Raw genomic sequence first — 18,399 nt, 5'->3', positions numbered from 1 at the left:
TCTTTCTCTGTCAAATTAACAACAGATCGTCGAGGAGCTTCCTGTTGCATCTGTGTAGAAAGTCTATTAATCTTGGCTGTTTGCCTCATCACAGCCTTGTCATGGCTCCAATTTGCTTTAGCCCATGTCACACCGTCGACCCAATCCCATGACAGAGAAGATAATGTTGCTGCCAATTCCAGATGTATATAGAACATATCCTTTTACACGGCATCTAATTGACGCCGACTGAAACGAATCCATTCTCTGACCAATGCCATGCTTGCTTTACGTTTGATGTTGTTAGCAGCAGCAGTATTTAAAAAATGCACAATTCTGGCAAAAGTAGGAATAATGCCTTTATCTCTACAATTTACTAAAAATGTCGAGCTCAGCAGCCTCGCTCTTCTTTCACGCAATTTGTCGAATCTTCGAATATATTCCATCACTTCCTCCCCGTAGAGTTGCTTGATGTGATGTTTGAAATTTTCCCAGCATACTGGTTGTTCCATAAAAACATGGGAGAACTGCCGTAAGTCAGTAACATCTTGCCACGATATTTCGGCATAAAGTCTTTTGGCTATCTTCAGGTGAGTACAGCTGGAGAAGTACTGGCGAATACGCGCTGAGCTCTGTTATTTAAAGCCAAAGGGGCTGCATTGTGCATGCGTTGCGCAAGTACTGTTTAGCGTGCGCGTTCACAACTCCGTGCGCTGCGCCTGGCGCCCTCCGCGGTGAAAACTTGGCATTTCGATATCAGATCGATCTTCATCTTTGTACCGATAACTACGTTGACTACGAAGTTTCTCTACAATGGGATTCCAAGCGGAATTTAACTGGTAACCGCTATCTCGATTGATAGGAGTCTCGCTGTCTGACAATTTTATTTCTATGGATTCATTTATAATTGAACTCCAGAAATTTGATGTTTGAGCCACAATTTTTGTATCATTGTAATTCATAGAGTGGCCAGTAGAAATGCAACGCTCAGCGATTGTGGACTTGGTGAGTTGGAGAAGGCGAGTATGCCGCTGGTGTTCCACAATACGTTCCTGCACCGTTCTTGTTGTCTGCCCCATATATGACTTGCCGCAATCACATGAAATCTTGTAGACACCTGATTTACGTAGGCCCAGGTCTCCTTAACGGATCCCACCAGTGATGATATTTTAGGAGGAGGGTGAACGATGACTCTAACTTGATGCTTCCTCAATATTCTACCTATCTGTGACGAGATGTTCCCAATAAAAGGTAGATAAGCCATTGACCTGAAGACCTCTTCTTCTTCCTTGTTGCGTCGTTTGTAGGACTGCATAGCTCTGTTCACTTGCCTAGTTGAAAAGCCATTCATCATGGTGGGATCCGTTAAGGATGATCTGGGCCTATGTAAATCAGGTGTCTACAAGATTTCATGTGATTGCGGCAAGTCATATATAAGGCAGACAACAAGAACGGTGCAGGAACGTATTGTGGAACACCAGCAGCATACTCGCCTTCTCCAACCCACCAAGTCCGCAATCACTGAGCATTGCATTTCTACTGGCCATTCTATGAATTACAATGATACAAAAATTGTGGCTCAAACATCAAATTTCTGGAGTTCAATTATAAATGAATCCATAGAAATAAAATTGTCAGACAGCGAGACTCTTATCAATCGAGATAGCGGTTACCAGTTAAATTCCGCTTGGAATCCCATTGTAGAGAAACTTCGTAGTCAACGTAGTTATCGGTATAAAGATGGAGATTGATCTGATATCGAAATGCCAAGTTTTCACCGCGGAGGGCGCCAGGCGCAGCGCACGGAGTTGTGAACGCGCACGCTAAACAGTACATGCGCAGCGCATGTGCAATGCAGCCCCTTTGGCTTTAAATAGCAGAGCTCAGCGCGTATTCGCCAGTACTTCTCCAGCTGTACTCACCTGAAGATGGCCAAAAGACTTTATGCCGAAATATTGTGGCAAGATGTTACTGACTTACGGCAGTTCTCCCGTGTTTTTATGGAATAAAAAACTTTTACATATTTCTTGAGACAGTGATGGTCAAAAAATAGTTAAAATGGCTTCAAAAAAAGAAAAAAGTTGTTTGACACCCTTGTTAATTACATTGTGAAAATTTATTTAGTAATGATAGATTATGAGTAAGTTTACCTTAACAAAAGGATTTTTAAACTGTAAAACTTAATTAACATCATCAGATACAAAACTACGAGTGGGCTTAGAATGGTCAGACTCAGTTCAAAGATTTGGGCAAAACAAAAGAGTTAGACTCCATAGCCTGAAATAAAAACCTTATTTTAGCTTTCAAAATTTTTTAACATATAAAATAGCTATGATAGAGAAAAGGTTAATTATTGGCTTATAAAAGAGGGGAAACATAAGCTAAGACCATTCTAAAATGTAATTAACAATCACAGTGTAGAATGTTTGTTTGTGTTTATGGATAATGTATAATAATATTTTCTAATACTTGGGTGTGTATTTTGCAAGAATCTTGAATACACGAAAAGTAAATTGACTTCACGACACAACATGGTCCACTACAAAGTAGCTGACGGTGAACCAATAGTTCACATTCCTATATGTGAGACTGACAAATGTAAGAGGATGAGCAATTTCCTGAGGGATGATATAGTATGTCATTTTTTAACAAGGAAGGTACTATTTAATTCTGGTTCCAATCATTCTTCAGGAAATGGTCCTGTAATTAAAGGGATGGCACATAACGATTCTTTGATGGGAATGATTAAGATGTGAGATAAAAAGTGACCCTTAACTTATTTGGAAAACTGTAGTTTAAATACCAATATCATTCTGTAGTAGAAAGAAAAGAAAAAGAGTATGATTGGTTATTATTATATTAATTTTGTTTATTTAGCAGGATGAGAATATTTGCGTAAGCATACGTGATATGTTATCTTAGACATTATGTAATTAATCTCTGCCTGTGGTTTTTGACAGATGTGACTCTGTTTTGTTTTTTGTTTGGACAACAACCAGCTGTAAGTTCGTTCTGATTATGTATATAGTAATATCAAAACAATAATGATGAATTTATTGGATATCAACAATCATTTCATTGTAAAAAAAAGCTTTAAGTTCGTTCTGATTATGTATATAGTAATATCAAAACAATAATAATGAATTTACTTGGATATCGACAATCATTTCATTGTAAAATTTGAATCTTAAACATAGTTTCATTTATTTAGAACTGAAAAATAGTTTGGACTTCAGTTTGTTGATGTGGTCTGGTATTGTGGTGAAGCCCAGTTACATGATGTAACACAGCAAATGTGTTTGTTATTTATCCTTAGCAAAATGTACCTGAATCTTGCTGCATACAAAGTCTGATATTTGAGAGGTGAAACCAATTTCTCACTGACATAGTCACGTTAAGTTTCAGATAGTATAAGTCTCAGGTCTTTATCATTGTGCTTCATAACTTGCCAAATAATGGACAATCATTTAATGCCTTGCTCGGAAAGAAATTAGTCAATTTTTAATTTGGTGATGCAGTGCTCTTGTTAAATTGGAGAGAACAAACATATACGCCTTCAACAAAGCTTATAAAATGTGCTGTTGCACTATCTTGATGCTGCTCACCAATATGATCTGCCTTTCTCTGACTTGCAATTAAAGCAAATGTAAATGAATAGTATTTTAGCCAGAAAAAGTGAGACTACAATATCCATACAGACAAAAGGAAATTTTGTTTAAAGAAATAATACACAAACAAAAGAACAACCAGCCCTCTTTACCTACCAAGATCAACAAGTTCTCTCCGCTTAAGAGCAGCGTGGGTACATGTCATAGCTATCACCTTTGCCTCCTTTACGAGTAGATATTTTGATCTATCCAATCCACTTCTCAACAGCTCAAATGCTCGAAATTCCTCAAGCTGTGTGAAAATCTTTTCTATGTATCTGTAACACAAATGTGCCAATATTGCCATTATATTTAAATAAATACAAAACAGTTCCATTTTACTTATGAACCTCAAGAAAATAACATCTGATTGTTATCTGAATTACATTTTGACTATCAGACCATTTTCGATAAAATAAAACTAAAAAACATAATAATGATTCTGGAGACAAGGAATAAGACAGTATAAATGAAATCAATCTAAATATTATACTCAATATGCATAGTAAAAACACTTACTGAACAACACAGGCACTGCAGTATTGTATTTATCTACCGACACCACACAAGTGACTTTCAAGTAAAGTGTCTCGCCTGTACAAAAATGTACATAATGGATGTACGAGTACAATTTGTAGCCACATGGTTGATGATGTATGGAAGTTTGGGTCTCGCCATGAGTAGTACTCAGATGGCCTGCTTGGGATATGCAGGAAATTCGGGTTTGAATGCTGGTCTGGCACAATTTTTATTGTCGTCAGTCCATTATACAGCTCATGGTTGTCCATATTCGCAATCGCGAATACATTTCACGTATTTCATAATGGCTGTAGTCACCACAGTGCCTCTTCCTTTGGACATGCATGCATTTTGAAATGAACATTGCATTTTAATTCTGAATAACACAGGCACTGTAATGTCAAACCTATAAAATTATCTTCAAAACAAGTATTCCTTGTGTGCGCGTGTTTGTAGGTATGTGCATGGTTTTTTATTTATTTATTTTTTTATTTTTTTACCTGAAACAACCTTCAGCAATTTCCATATCTTCCTCATATGATCTTTGTTTGAAAAGTGGTTTTGGTGCATTGTCGAAGAAGCAATGAAAGGGAAATTCATCTTTTATTGTTTTCACAGGAACTATCTGCAGACATAAAAAACAATATAAGTTCACTATCTTGCACTTTCATGTCATCAAGCATACATTATGTACAAGCCTCACACACATCTCACTAAACTGATTCCAGTTCCCAAATACAAAGAAATATCACTATGATCTGGAAAAAAAACATTCAGTGTATTTACACTTTTGTTGCTTAAAAATTGCACCAGATTTTGAATTGCAAAACTGTCAGACAAATTTCTTCAATAAACCCACTTTTCTAAAATTCAAGAACTAACTACTCTCATCACTACCAATTTACAATGTACAGTATATCTGAAATGCCAAAGTTTTCTACTTGAAACAATTTCTAAAAGCTTTCAGAAACATAGCAGAACAAACAATTCCACCCAAAGGAAGAACGTCACAATTCACATTTCAAGGCATCAGAGCCTTGGTGAATAACACCCTGAAATACTATCTCATCGATAAAGAGCAGAAGTAAAAATTTGGGAAGCTGTGAACTATAAACCAGGAGTATCTGTTTCATAAGCCCGGGGAGATTTCCCCCCCTCCACCACACGCAGAAATACACCATGCGTATGCAACACCTTTTTTAATAAAAGTATTGGTGAACATGAACTATTAATATTGGGCCTTGTCTGGGCCAGTGGAGAAAAAAGGATTTTGATGCAATCTGTCAGAGTGCAGCTTTTTTATGGTTGCTATGGGTTGATGAACTGTCCCACAAAGCATTGCAAGTATAAAATAGCATGTTGCCTTGTGTGCAGTGGGAAAGTAATAATTACAATGGATGGCTAGCAAAACTATGCAATGCTCCACAGCACAGACGTAGTTCAGCATGGTAAAAGGCACCAATAATTATCAACCACAAGCTCATAAGCTGAAGCTGAGCTATGTGAGAGCACTTCTCATTGTTTATCTAATGGGTATCTTCATCATTGCCAATACAACAACTGCAGTAACTTCCCCACATTGCTAGCCAAAGTGTTTCTTATTCATTTAGAAATATACATTGACCAATCACATTAATGTGACCACCTGTCAAAAATCCTGAATAACCATGCTTTGCAGCACAAGATGTGCAAGAAGAGAGTTATTGAGGTTCTAGAAGGTAGCGACAGGGATGTGGAGCCTATCAACTTCAGTGCCAAGGCCAGCTACACTGGGTTTCTTGGTTGAGGATCCATGGCATGAATGGCCAGATCGAGACTGTCCCACAGATTGTAAACTGTGTTTAAAACCATGGACTTAGGTGGCCTGGGGAGTACAGTAAATTTATCCTGAAGCTCTTCAAACCAATACATATAAACACTGCGGGCTGTGGTATGCTGCACTGTCCTGTTGGTAGATGCCATCATGCCGAGAGAAACAAACTGTGTGCATGGCTGGACATGGTTCCCAAGGATAGATCCATACTAGTGTTGATCCACTGTGCCTTCCAGAACAGTTGTACATATATTCGCCTGTAGACACCTCCAGAGCCGTTGTTCAGCCCTTTCATGTAAGGCACATAGTGCACCACAGTTGCCCCAGCTTCAATGTTGGGTGGCACCATTTTGCCATGAATGGTATACTTTAACTAGGGTGCCATGCCAACAGTTTACAAACTTAGCTGTTTTTGAAATGCTTCCACCTTTGGCACGAAAGCCAATCAGCACATTTCTGGATGACAGATAAATCTCTTCGTTTCTGCATTTTGACAATGACTGCACTGTTTTCTGCTTCCCACGCTCCACATACCCTTCACTGCTATTCCAATCTCTGTCTTCCCCTACAGTTTTTGCCCTCTACAGCTCCCTCTAGTACCATGGAAGTCATTCCCTGATGTTGTAACAGATGTCCTATTATCCTATCCCTTCTCCTTGACCGTGTTTTCCACATATTCCTTTCCTCTCTGATTCTCTGCAGAATGACCACATTCCTTACCCCATCAGCCCACTTAATTTTCAACATTTGTCTGTAGCACTAAATCTCAAATGCTTCAATTCTCTTCTGTTCTGGTTTACCCACACTCCATGTTTCACTACCATAAAATACTCTGCTCCAAACGTACATTCTCAGAAATTTCTTCCTCAAATTAAGGCCTATGTTTGATACTATAAGACTTGCTCTTGACCAGGAATGGCCTTCTTTTCTTGCCAGTGTTAGTCTGCTTTTGGTGTCCTCCTTGCTCCATCTGTCATTGGTTATTTTGTTGCCTAGGTAGCAGAATTCCTTAACTGAATCTACTTCATGACAATCGATCCTCATGTTAAGTTTCTTGCTGTTCTCATTTCCGATACTTCTAATTGCTTTTGTCTTTTTTTTTTTTTCATTTACTCTCAGTCCATACTCTGTGCTCATTAGACTGTTCTTTCCATTCATCAGATAATGTAATTCTTCTTCCCTTTCACTCAGGATGGCAATGTCATCAGCAAATCATATCATTGATATTCTTTCACCTTGAATTGTAATTCCACTCCTGAACCTTACTTTTATTTCCATTATTGCTTCGTTGATGTACACTTTGAACAGTAGGGGTGAAAGACTAGATCCTTGTCTTACATCCTTTTTAATCGAAGCACTTCGTTCTTGGTCGTTCAGTCTTATTATTCACTCTTGGCTCTTTTACATACTGTGTACTATCCATCTCTCCCTATTGCTGACCCCTATTTTCCTCAGAATTTCGAACATCTTGCACCATTTGACATTGTCGAACACTTTTTTCAGGTCAACAAATCCTATGAATGTGTGTTGACTTTTCCTTAGTCTTGCTTCCATTATCAACCACAACATCAGAATTACCTCTCTGGTGCCTTTACTTTTCCTAAAGCCAAACTGATCGTCATCTAAGACATCCTGAAGTTTGTTTTCTATTCTTCTGCATATGATTCTTGTCAGTAACTTGAATGCATGAGCTGTTAAACTGATTGCGCGATTATTCTCGCACCTGTCGGCTTTTGCAGTCTTTGGAATTGTGAGGATGATATTTTTCCGAAAGTCAGATGGTATGTTGCCAGACTCATATATTCTACACGCCAACGTGAATACCGTATTTACTCGAATCTAAGCCGCACTTTTTTTCCGGTTTTTGTAATCCAAAAAACCGCCTGCGGCTTAGAATCGAGTGCAAAGCAAGCGGAAGTTCTGAAAAATGTTGATAGGTGCTGCCACAACTAACTTCTGCCGTTGAATATATGCAGCATTACACAGGCTTCCTTTGTAGGCACAAAGATAAATACTGGCGCCAAAACCTCTGCATCAGTAAATAAAATTTTTAAAAAAATTGGAAGACGAGCTTTTTTTCTCCGCCCGAGTTTCGACCACTGCTTTTTCATACATAATCCAACGAAGTAAATACAAATTCCGTATTGTTCATCTTCGAATTTCAATGTACTACGAAAATCCGACTGGTAATACTGGGATTTTTGTCAATATGGCCAACTCTATGTTCTGAATTTTTTCCTACCTGTGAGAAGAGATGGTTGCTAATAGGAACCTGATGAAATGTGAATCACATGCAGTATTCTCTTCACCATAAGAATAATACGAATATAAATATTTTGCCATGTATTCTTTCGTGTTTGCTTCTATCTCATTTAAATCCTGTCTGCCAAATAAACTACGAAACTAGAGTGAGACAACAGCAAATGCGGAAGAATATACGTATCGTGTCATGTTTATATTCGTATTACTCTTATGCCTAATAGTGATACAGTCAGAAATGAAGCACGGCAACTGACTAGATTTTTAAATCTAAGATGACTAATTTCTGTGCAGAATTTGATGTACTAAAGAAGCGGCCGCAAAGATTTTCAAACGGAGAAAAATTTTCGCCAAACTCCCGTTCAGAACATGTTCTATCATACGCAGTCTATTATTTGGTTCTTGTTGATCATTATCAAAGAAAGCAGCAGTCTAAGTAACAACAAATAGCAGTCTCTTGCCATTGTTTCGCTAATGAGACGATTCCTCTCTTTTTTAAATTGTAGGCGGTGGTAGCGTGCACAAAAGCAAGCCATGCCGCAAGCAGCGACAGGCCGTAAACACGCACTATCAGAATGCGACAAACAATGCATGACACAGTATAGTAATGCACTTTCAGCTTCGAGTGACTGACGTAAACACCTACAACATAAAAAACGGCACTTATCAGATCAAAGCAAAATAAGCAATTGATTCAAACCAGACGAAGCACGTGAAAAAGGAAGGGTATCCGTATAAATACGGACGGAGCGCCTGACGCATAGCAATGGCTACCTGGTAAAGCTTAACTGCTAAGCTTTTGACTCGAACCAAACTGCTGTAGCTGTATCATCATTCATTCGACCTAAGACTTTTCTCTCCCCTTGAATTTCGAGTCTCAAATTTCAGGTGCGGCTTAGATTTGGGAATTTTTTTTTCCCCTTTATTTCGAGTCTCATTTTTCAGGTGCGGCTTAGATTCGAGTGCGGCTTAGATTTGAGTAAATACGGTAGTCATTTTGTGCAACTTCCGCCAGTGATTTTAGAAATTCTGATGGAATGTTATCTATCCCTTCTGCCTTATTTGTTCTTAAGTCCTCCAAAGCTATCTTAAATTCTGATTCTAATACTGGATCCCCTATCTCTTCTAAATCAACTCCTGTTTCTTCTTTTATCACATCAAGCAAATATTCCCCCTCACAGAGGCATTGCACTCTTTCCACCTATTGGCTCTCTCCTCTGCATTTAACAGTGGAATTCCCATTGCACGCTTAATGATACCACCCTTGCTTTTAATTTCAACAAAGTATGTTTTAACTTTCCTATATGCTGAGCCAACGAGTCAGTCCTTATGACAATCATATCTTTTTCAATTTCTTCACAATTTTCATGCAACCATTTCATTGTAGCTTCCTTACTCTTCCTATTTATTTCATTTCTCAGCAACTTGTCTGTCTCTATTCCTGAATTTCCCTGGACATCTTTGCACCTCCTCCTTTCATCGATCAACTGAAGTATTTCTTCTGTTACCCATGGTTTCTTCGCAGTTATCTTCTTTGAGCCTATTTTTTTTCTTTCCATTTTTTGTAACTGCCGTTTTTAGGGATTTCCATTCCTCTTCAACTGTACTGCCTACTGAGCTATTCATTATTGCTGTATCTATAGCCTTAAAGAACTTCTCATCATTCCTCAGTACTTTAGTTCAAATGGCTCTGAGCACTATGGGACTCAACTGCTGTGGTCATAAGTCCCCTAGAACTTAGAACTACTTAAACCTAACTAACCTAAGGACAGCACACAACACCCAGCCATCACGAGGCAGAGAAAATCCCTGACCCCGAGTACTTTAGTATCCCACTTCTTTGTGTAATGATTCTTCCTGACTAATCTCTTAAACTTCAGCTTTCCCTTCATCATTACTACATTGTGATCTGTGTCTATATCTGTTCCTGGGTCTTCCTTACAACCCAATAGCTGATTTCGGAATCTAGGTCTCACAATGATGTAATCTAATTGAAATCTTCCTGTATCACTCATCCTTTTCCAAGTATACCTACTCCTCTTATAATTCTTGAACAGAGTATTCACTATTACTAGCAGAAATTTATTACAGAACTCAATTAGTCTTTCTCTTCTCTCACTCCTTGTCCCACGCCCATATTCTCCTATAACCTTTTCTTCTACCCCTTCCCCTACAACTGTATTCCAGTCCCCTTTGACTAATAGATTTTCATCTCCCTTTTTGCATTGTATTACCCTTTCAATATCCTCATATGCTTTCTCTATTCCTTCAGCTGCAGCTTGTGACATTGGCTTGTATACCTGAGCTATTGATGTCGATGTTGGTTTGCTGTTGATTCTGATAAGAACCCTATCACTGAACTGTTCGCAGTAACACACTCTCTGCCCTAACTTCCTATTCATAACAAATCATATTCCCAGTATACTACTTTCTGTTTCTGTTTGTATTATCCTATGCTCATCTGACCAGAAATCCTTGTCTTCTTTCCATTTCACCTCACTGACCCCTACGGTATCTAGAATGAGCATTTGACTTTTCCCTTTTCAGATTTTCTAGCATCCCTACGAAGTCCAAGCTTCTGACATTCCATGCCATGACTTATAGAACATTATCCTTCTGTTGGTTATTCAATCTTTTTCTCATTGTCAACTCCCCCTTGGCAGTCCCCTCCCAGAGACCCCAACAGGGGCTGTTCCGGAATCTTTTGCCAATGGAGAGATCATCATGACACTTTCTCAATTACAGGCCACATGTCCTGTGGATACATGATTTGTGTCTTTAATGCAGTGGTTTCCATTGCCTTCTGCATCCTCATGTCATTGATCATTGTAGATTCTTCTGTCTTTAGAGGCAGTTTCCCACCTCAAGGACATGAGAGTGCCCTGAACCTCTGTCTGTTCCTCTGCGCTCTTTGACAAGGTCGTTGTCAGAATGAGGGTGACTTTTTATGCTGGAAGTCCAAAGAAAACTATAAAGTCCTATTGTACACAAACATTGAATTTATCTAGACAAACATGTTTGTAGAAAAACCCATACGAGCATTTGTGCTCTTTAGCTTTTAATAAATGACTTCCCAATTAAGAATGTTCAAATAACATCAACTTCACTTCATTGTGTTCTATGACAGTTCACAAATTCTGATACAAAATCATATTTTTGTCTATCCCTGCTGGAATTAGTTCATAAAAACTTCATACTTGATGTGGAGTTCTACTGAAAAACATGATCCAGTATGTTTACTGGACACTACAGATTATCTATCCTGCTATGAAATACAATATAATTTCAGTTACAAAAACAAGCAAGGTTACTCAAAAAAGGAAGAGGATATGTAAAATCTTTATTTAATGCTAACCACAAGATACAAAAATGCTGTACAATGAAAAGTTCTAAGTTGACTGTACTAAATTGAGCACTGTGTGATGCTGTGAAAATCAGACCAGTTCATGACACATTTTACGTTAGACTTATAGCTTCAACAATTTTAAGCTTCCATATGGTTTCCATGAATACACACAGTAGTGAGACAAGTGAAAACCACAAGGAATAATATCAGATGGTATAGGGTGACACTGAAAACAAACATGGTCTTGTAGTGAGACGAGCCTCTCATGCGTACATTTGCGCGCGCGCGCACACACACACACACACACACACACACACGCACACGCACACGCGCGCGTGTGCACACACAGCAGGAACCTGCGCAACCACAACAGCAAAACATAAGACGACTGCATCTAGAACTATCAACACAACACGCAAATGAAAATATATTCAGTGTCAGTGAAATGCAGTGTACTAAAAGTCAAACACAGATGTATAAAACAACATTAGTAATGAAGTACAAAACAAAATATTATGAGTAATAACTGAAATTTAATACTGTTTAATAGCAGTAATGTAAAATATGAGAACTTTTTATTATCTTTGCACACAGTTTTGTAACAAAAACCAAATTATTACAACAGCCAATGAAGACGCTTTGAAATAAAGTGAAATGTTTATGGTCTAAAAAAACTTTTATTACAGTCACAAAATATAATATACAACCAATATTACTTGTGCAGCTACGATAGCAGAGAAGACGCCTACAAACAAAAAGGTAACGGTTAAATTCCTTGTATCTGGAAGAATGTACAGAGCATTAGCGAGTAATTTTAATCTTCAAATACATTATATTAATAACCACATATTTGACGGGAGCTGCTTTTTGACAGTAATTTATATTATTGGATTAGTTCAAGAATTTTCCCATGATCAGCAGTATGTTCTGATTTTTAGCGTACGCCAAAGATATTGTTTTGTTATAATCATATAGTGCTTGTGTGAAAGAGTGTGTTTTCTACTTTAGGAGAAGGCCTTTTAGCTGGAAGCTCAAATGTATAGTAGTCTTTCTGTTGTGCCCATCTGTGACTCAACGTCTCTTCTATAGGGTGAGTAGCAATCTGTCCTTTTCATAATCTTTATAGAAAGAGTAATGGTAATGGTTGATAGAATCTTTTTGCAAAGGACAATCCGCCAGAAACTGTAATGTTAACAGTAATTGAATTCTGGGGGAAACTGAACATCCTCCAAGTCTTCCACTGTGAGAGACTTGTTATAATTTAATGATGACATCAATCCCCTAATAAATCTTCATTAAGATTATTATCTAAATGAGTGCTTGCATATTTTCAGGAACAAACTATGAATGAAGATTGTATGGAGAACAATTTAAAGTGTTCTAGAATGGGTTTTGTAGATTTGACTTATTACTTGGCAAATCTTGTGAGGGTTTACACAGTTTTCTATTGGGTGGTAATAATAATTACTGACATCAGTTTTGTACAAGGTAGTTATTACTATTTTGAATTTGAACAAACTATGGTTAGGTTTACATAATTTCTGTAAGGTGGAAGTCAAGTTAATTGCTTAACATGAATTGCCAAAGGACTTAGGATTAAGTTAGAGGTGCAACTGACTAATAGGTCCTCTTTGTAGTTTAACCAACATGTGTGAATGAACTGAAACACTGTGCAAGTAGCTTTAAGGTTAATATATGTTATTTTTTCCATACTTAAAAGAATTAGAGAAGGGATTATATGAATGACAACTTTAGAAACATGACAGGACAGTCCCTGGGTAAAGCATACAAGTGCATTAGCACCAAAAAGAGAACTTCCCATTTGTTCTTTATTCTGAAAGTAATAATGAAGCAAATGATGTAGAGAACAAGGAAAACATAATTGTACTACATTGTTATATAGTTTATATGTGACAGGTCCCTCAGTGTAGGATCTAGTTGCATTGGTATTATTTAAGCTTCAATGAAGAAGCAAGGAGAATAATAAATGAATATGTAAAATATTACATTCACTGCAAAGATGATACGCTGAGTTTTAGTAGACAGGCACAACAAAAAGACTGTTACACACTAAGCTCTCGGCCAAAACATTCATCAGAAAAGAAAAAAAACACACGCATTCACACACATAACTGCTATCTCTGGCTGCTCAGGCCAGATTGAAAATGAGACACATCAAATGGGAGTAACAGTCTGTAGTAGAGTGGGGAGGGGGGATAGCAGGGTACAGGGGGGAAGAGGAAACAATGCTGCCAAGCGAAGCATGCAGGGATGAAGGCTATTTGGTGCAATGTTGGGAGACTTTGGGGGAGAGAGGGAAAGTTAAAAAAGGGAGTGGAAAGGAGAGAAGCGAGACGGGGAAAAAGACTGGTGGGTGCATTGGCAAAGAGCAGTGCACAGTGAGAGTGAGGGGACATGAGTTGGGAGGAGGTGTTGGGACAGAGAGGACGGAAGATGTTGGGTGGAGGGTATCAGGACAGTAGGTCAATATGATTTAGGGAGTGGAGAATGTGTTGCAAGGATAAACCCCAACTGCGCACTTCAGAAAAGCTGATGCTAGAAGGGAGGATACTGATGGCCTAAGATGTGAAGCAGTCACTGAAATAAAGCACGTTATGTTCAGCTGCTTGTTGTGCAACAGGGTGGTCCACTTTGCTCGTGGCCACAATTTCATGGTGGCTATTCATTCTGTTAGATAGGTGGTTGGTAGTCATGACTGATGCAGAGTTGGTACACGACATGGCTGCTTTCACAAGTGGTCCTGCCTCTGATGGAATAGTATAAGTCTGTGATAGGAACAGAAGTGCTGGGTGGGTAAATTGGGTAGGTCTTGCACCTGGGTCTTACACAACTGTCCCTGTGTGGCTAGACCATATGAGAGGATTTTTTTTTTTTGTGTGGAAGGGATGGCAGCTATCGAAATGCAAGTACTGTTGGTTGTTTGTGGGTTTAATGTGGACAGAGGTGTCGATGGAGCCCTAAGAGAGGTGTAGATCAATGTCCAGGAAGGTTACATCCTGGTTGAGAAGGACCAAGTGAAGTGGATGGGAGAGAAGGTGCTGAGGTTGTGAAGGAAAAAAGATAGGGTGGCCCTGAGTCCAGATCATTAAGATATCATCAATGAACCTGACTGAACCACATCAGGGGTTTGTGATCTTGGGAAGCTAGGAGGTTTCCTGTATGTGGACCAAAAACAGGTTGGCATAGGAAGCTATCATGCATGTAACCATGGTTGCACTGCAGATTTGTTTGTATAGCTTCCCTTCAGAGGAGAAGTAGTTGTGTGTTAGGATATAGTTACTAAGATGTATGAGGTATGATATAGTGGGTTCGGAGTCTGAAGGATTACCGTCAATGATGATGGTCTTTTTATCTTTTAATGATGGTCTTTTATCAATTGAAGAGTGTTGAAATCTTTACCTAGCCACACCAACTGTTACACTGAGACAGTCTGTAACTTATGACACAGGGTGACACAGAATTACAGGAATGTTTGAAATGAGTACTGGCAGCCATGGGCAGGTTGCAGCACTGCGGGTTCATGACAGTCAGCAAGTAAACAAGTCTGCCATTTCAGCGATCATGGATCAGTGGAACAGACAACAGCGTGCAATAGCCATAAAAATGTTTTATAAAAACAATGATAGTGTGGCAGCCGCGCAGAGGGAGTTCCAACGTTTTTATAATGCCGTTCCACTGAAATACACGATAAAATGTTGGATTAGTAACTTTGAAGAGACTGGATCTGCCCTCAAGAAGAAACCAACAGAATGACCAAGAAGTGTGCATTCTTTAGTGAACATTGATGTTGTACACGAGTCTGTCTTACGGAGCCCACAGCGTTCAATTTGTAAGCAAGCAGCAGTGGTTGGAATGCCCCGGGAGTGTGTTCGCAGAAGTCTTCAACTTGATTTAAAATTTCATCCATACAAACTACAGATGGTGCAACTATTGAAGGACAATGATTACCGCTTACAATTTGGATTCTGTCAATGAATGATAAGAAAAATAAAAAATGACGCTGAATTTCTAAACAACTTGTGGATGTCAGATGAGGCACATTTTTATCTCACCGGTTACAGGAATAAACAGAACTACCGTTACTGGACAAACACAAATCCTAGCGACATTCATGAGCACCCTTTACACGCCAGTAAAAGGACAGTGTGGTGTAGTGTTTCATCACATGGGATTATCGGAATGTACAAGGCTATTACAAATGATTGAAGCGATTTCATAAATTCACTGTAGCTCCATTCATTGACATATGGTCACGACACACTACAAACACGTAGAAAAACTCAAAGTTTTGTTCGGCTGAAGCCGCACTTCAGGTTTCTGCCGTCAGAGCGCTCAAGAGCGCAGTGAGACAAAATGGCAACAGGAGCTGAGAAAGTGTATGTCGTGCTTGAAATGCACTCACATCAGTCAGTCATAACAGTGCAACGACACTTCAGGACGAAGTTCAACAAAGATCCACCAACTGCTAACTCCATTCGGTGATGGTATGCGCAGTTTAAAGCTTCTGGATGCCTCTGTAAGGGGAAATCAACGGGTTGGCCTGCAGTGAGCGAAGAAATGGTTGAACGTGTGCGGGCAAGTTTCACGCGTAGCCCGCAGAAAATTGGCTCATGCCACAACTGGAGACTGGCAGCGCCGACTACGTCTTTCAACAGGATGGTGCTCCACCGCACTTCCATCATGATGTTCGGCATTCCTTAAACAGGAGATCGGAAAACCGATGGATCGGTCGTGGTGGAGATCATGATCAGCAATTCATGTCATGGCCTCCACGCTCTCCCGACTTAACCCCATGCGATTTCTTTCTGTGGGGTTATGTGAAAGATTCAGTTTTTAAACCTCCTCTACCAAGAAACGTGCCAGAACTGCGAGCTCGCATCAACGATGCTTTCGAACTCATTGATGGGGACATGCTGCGCCGAGTGTGGGAGGAACTTGATTATCGGCTTGATGTCTGCCGAATCACTAAAGGGGCACATATTGAACATTTGTGAATGCCTAAAAAACTTTTTGAGATTTTGTACATGTGTGCAAAGCATTTTGAAAATATCTCAAATAATAAAGTTATTGTAGAGCTGTGAAATCGCTTCAATCATTTGTAATAACCCTGTATTTTTTCGCAAATGAACAGAGAAACACAATAACTGTCAATGCCAATTGTTACAGGGAGATGTTACAAACATTAGTTACATCTGCATTGAACAATTTTCCAAATGTTCAAGAAGCCTGATTTCAACAGGATGGAGTGACATCACATGGCAATCAATGGTACATGTGTGAGAATTGTTTCGCAACCATGTGCTCTCACGATTCGGTAACATTACCTGGCCCCCTAGATTGCCACATTTATCTGTTTGTGATTTTTTCTTGTTGGGCTACCTGAAGAGCAAAGTCTACATGACTCGATCAAGAGCCCTGGATGAGTTAAAACACAGAATTCTGGATGCAGTTCACAGTATCCCAGCTGAAATGTTGCAGCGGTCTATGAGGAATCTCAACAGCAGATTTCACGAATGTATTTGTATAGGACGACGCCATCTAATGGACGTAATTTTTTAAATATGATGAATGCCATCAATGTTTCGTAAATGCCACTTCCTGGCAGATTAAAACTGAGTGCCCGACCGAGACTCGAACTCGGGACCTTTGCTTTTCGCGGGCAAGTGCTCTACCATATGAGCTACAGAAGCACGACTCACGCCCGGCCCTCACAGCTTTACTTCTGCCAGTATCTCGTCTCCTACCTTCCAAACTTTACAGAAGCTCTCCTGCGAACCTTGCAGAACTAGCACTCCTGAAAGAAAGGATACTGCGGAGATATGGCTTAGCCACAGCCTGGGGGATGTTTCCAGAATGAGATTTTCACTCTGCAGCGGAGTGTGCGCTGATATGAAACTTTCTGGCAGATTAAAACTGTGTGCTCGACCGAGACTCGAACTCGGGACCTTTGCGTTTCGCGGGCAAGTGCTCTACCATATGAGCTACCGAAGCACGACTCACGCCCGGCCCTCACAGCTTTACTTCTGCCAGTATCTCGTCTCCTACCTTCCAAACTTTACAGAAGCTCTCCTGCGAACCTTGCAGAACTAGCACTCCTGAAAGAAAGGATACTGCGGAGACATGGCTTAGCCACAGCCTGGGGGATGTTTCCAGAATGAGATTTTCACTCTGCAGCGGAGTGTGCGCTGATATGAAACTTCCTGGCAGATTAAAACTGTGTGCTCGACCGAGACTCGAACTCGGGACCTTTGCCTTTCGCGGGCAAGTGCTCTACCATATGAGCTACCGAAGCACGACTCACGCCCGGCCCTCACAGCTTTACTTCTGCCAGTATCTCGTCTCCTACCTTCCAAACTTTACAGAAGCTCTCCTGCGAACCTTGCAGAACTAGCACTCCTGAAAGAAAGGATACTGCGGAGACATGGCTTAGCCACAGCCTGGGAGATGTTTCCAGAATGAGATTTTCACTCTGCAGCGGAGTGTGTGCTGATATGAAACTTTTTGGCAGATTAAAACTGTGTGCCCGACCGAGACTCGAACTCGGGACCTTTGCCTTTCGCGGGCAAGTGCTCTACCATATGAGCTACCGAAGCACGACTCACGCCCGGCCCTCACAGCTTTACTTCTGCCAGTATCTCGTCTCCTACCTTCCAAACTTTACAGAAGCTCTCCTGCGAACCTTGCAGAACTAGCACTCCTAAAAGAAAGGATACTGCGGAGACATGGCTTAGCCACAGCCTGGGGGATGTTTCCAGAATGAGATTTTCACTCTGCAGCGGAGTGTGCGCTGATATGAAACTTTCTGGCAGATTAAA

At 39.8% G+C, this 18,399-nt stretch overlaps 1 protein-coding gene across 3 annotated transcripts in view; it reads right to left on the bottom strand.

Annotated features, from left to right (window-relative positions):
* Window positions 1-18,399, bottom strand: part of LOC126183932 (RNA helicase aquarius) — a 336,087-nt gene that overhangs the window by 54,484 nt on the left and 263,204 nt on the right. For all 3 annotated transcript variants that reach the window (XM_049926283.1, XM_049926297.1, XM_049926289.1), the window contains 2 exons: window positions 4,646-4,770; window positions 3,744-3,904 (listed from right to left, as the gene is read on the bottom strand). In XM_049926283.1, coding sequence (XP_049782240.1) covers window positions 3,744-3,904; window positions 4,646-4,770 — 286 coding nt within the window. The remainder of the gene's footprint in view (window positions 1-3,743; window positions 3,905-4,645; window positions 4,771-18,399) is intronic.

This window comes from Schistocerca cancellata, chromosome 1 (assembly GCF_023864275.1).
Source record: "Schistocerca cancellata isolate TAMUIC-IGC-003103 chromosome 1, iqSchCanc2.1, whole genome shotgun sequence".
Lineage (NCBI taxonomy): Eukaryota > Metazoa > Arthropoda > Insecta > Orthoptera > Acrididae > Schistocerca > Schistocerca cancellata.
Note: the sequence above shows the minus strand (reverse complement) of the source record. Positions and strands in the feature narration are given on the sequence as shown.